General features: G+C 67.3%; 1 protein-coding gene across 1 annotated transcript; it reads left to right on the top strand.

The window, feature by feature from the left end:
- The first annotated feature begins 308 nt into the window (after positions 1-308).
- SDF2L1 (stromal cell derived factor 2 like 1) lies at positions 309-2,233 on the top strand. Its single transcript, XM_061385593.1, has 3 exons — positions 309-545; positions 837-1,033; positions 1,821-2,233. The coding sequence occupies exons 1-3, from the start codon at positions 359-361 to the stop codon at positions 2,100-2,102; spliced, it is 666 nt and encodes a 221-aa protein (XP_061241577.1). The 5' UTR covers positions 309-358; the 3' UTR covers positions 2,103-2,233.
- Positions 2,234-2,526: the final 293 nt, after the last annotated feature.

Here is a 2,526-nt window from a genome sequence, read left to right as displayed (position 1 = left end):
TGATCGGGTGAACTGGGTTACTGAGCCCGGCGGGCGCTAGAGCGGCGCCCTAGCCGGCAGCCGCCTGGCATCCAGCACTCCCGCGACTGGGAGCCGCCTGGGCCTCCCCTGGATCCTCATTGGTCAGCCCTCGGAGGCGTGGACCAATCAAAACGTTCCTCGTGTCGCCAGGGCCCTCCCAGCCGCCGCTCGCCGAAGCTGGGGGCGGGTCTCTCCGGCGCGGACCCAATGGCAGCAGAGGCGGAGCGCCGTGCAGGCCGGCGATTGGCTGCTGCGGCGGGCCCTGTCAGAGTCCGGATTGGCCGGCGGCGGAGACGGAAGCGACCGCGGGCCGAGTCGCCGGACCCCGGCCGGGGCGATGTGGAGCGCGGGCAGCGGTCGAGCTGCGGGCCCGGCGCTGCTGGGTATACTGCTGGCCCTCTCGCTGTCGGGGGGCCGTGCCGCCAAGAGCGACGCGGGGCTCGTGACCTGCGGGTCGGTGCTGAAGCTGTTCAACACGCAGCACCGGGTGCGGCTGCACTCGCACGACATCAAATACGGATCCGGTGCGCGGGCCGGGGCCGGGGCCGCCCGACGGCGGGCTGGGCGCTGGGTCCCCGCGGGGCAGCGGGCTGGGGGTCCTCAGGGCAGGAGGCCGGAAGTTTCGAGGGCGCGGTCGGTACGCCGTTCGGAGCGGCGGACCTGGGAGTGCGACCAGAGGCGGGCGGGGGGCGGGGAGCGCCTTGGGGAGCCGTTGGGTCCCAGGGTCGAGGTCGTCGGGAAAGCGGAGGTTGTCCGGGGCGAGGGTCGGCGTTGCCACGTTGACGGCCACCCCGGGGATGGGGTGTCGTCCCCAGGCAGCGGCCAGCAGTCGGTGACCGGTGTGGAGGCGTCCGACGACGCCAACAGCTACTGGCGGATCCGCGGCGGCACGGAGGGCGAGTGTCCGCGCGGGTCCCCGGTGCGCTGCGGGCAAGCGGTGAGGCTGACGCACGTGCTCACCGGCAAGAACCTGCACACGCACCACTTCCCGTCGCCGCTGACCAACAACCAGGTGAGCGCCCCTGGCTTGTGAGCGCGGGGCCTGGGCACCTGCTCAGAGCCCCAGCTTTTCTCTGTGAAATGGGAGCGTCAAGTTACAAGCGTTTGCCCGGCGCCCACTCTGGGGACAGAGAGATGACCCCCACCGGCGCCTACCCCCTGGAGCCCTCAGCTCCGCAGGGACACAGCTGGAAGAGCCGTCTGGCTGGAGAGCTCCACTCCTGGGCGGGAGCTGGACCCAGGAGGGGGATCCACACAGCTGTTGCGGTAGAGAATGGGAAACTCCGCGGCGAGGAGGCACTCAGGCCGGCCCTGGAAGGATGAGGAGGAATCCAGGGAGGAGATGGGCGTCTTCCCAGGCCTGGGCAAGAGCCTGTGTGCCAGTTCATCAGAACTGGGAGGGCGGTGGGGCTGGAACAGAGGGTGGTTGGGGGCTTATCCAAAGAAAAGGATGAGATAATAGAGCCTTGGCTGTCAGGCTGAGAGGCAGACATGATGCTGAGTGCAGGTCAGAGGGTTTAGGACAGAAGGAACCGGAGGAGGAGGGAGGCGGGGAGGTCTTGACTCCTTGGGGGCCAGTGGTCGCCACCCAGGCAGGTGAGATGGGGTGTGCACGTGTTTGAAGAACCCGTGTTGGGGGGACTCGGGGCTGGGGGGGGGGTGGTCCCAGTTGGCAGCTGTGGAAGCTGAGTCTCAGGGAGACGTACGGGGAAGTGAGTGCCACTGCCAGGCAGGTGCCCACAGGGGACTCAGGGCTCCCTTCGTCGCGACCGCTGTCCTCACCCCGTCTGCCCCCACAGGAGGTGAGCGCCTTTGGGGAGGACGGCGAGGGGGACGACCTGGACCTGTGGACCGTGCGCTGCTCAGGGCAGCACTGGGAGCGGGAGGCCGCCGTGCGCTTCCAGCACGTGGGCACCTCCGTGTTCCTGTCGGTCACTGGCGAGCAGTACGGGAGCCCAATCCGGGGGCAGCATGAGGTGCATGGCATGGCCAGTGCCAGCGCCCACAATAAGTGGAAGGCCATGGAAGGCATCTTCATCAAGCCCAGCCCAGAGGCCCCTGGGGGCCACGATGAGCTCTGAGTGCTGTGGACCAGGGGGTGGAGGGCAGCGGGGGCTGTTGTCTGCAGACGACTCTCGGGGGAGACTTTGGCTTTGTAGGGGTTCTCAAGTGCCTTTATGATTAAAGAATGTTGGTCTGTGGTCGCACTTAACCATGAGCCTGGGGCTGACCCGAAGCTGCCAGCTGGTCCCACTCAGCATCTCTTCCTCAGTGTGAAAGCTCTGTCTCCAGCACAGCTGGTAGCTGAACCCGTCCAGACCTCTCTGATGCTCTTCTGTGCGCTCTCAACACTTCCCAGGGCCATCACAGCCCCCTCCCCCCACCCTCAGATGGCCTGATATGCTCCAGCCCTCAAGCTCCATGAACCTTCCTGATAAGGGCTTGGGTCTCAGCAGATTGCAGGAGCCCTGCTCCCTACCAGTTGGGATGGGCACAAGCTGGCCA

The sequence above is a fragment of the Bos javanicus genome, chromosome 17, assembly GCF_032452875.1.
Source record: "Bos javanicus breed banteng chromosome 17, ARS-OSU_banteng_1.0, whole genome shotgun sequence".
NCBI lineage: Eukaryota > Metazoa > Chordata > Mammalia > Artiodactyla > Bovidae > Bos > Bos javanicus.
This window is presented reverse-complemented; position numbering and strand designations above follow the sequence as displayed.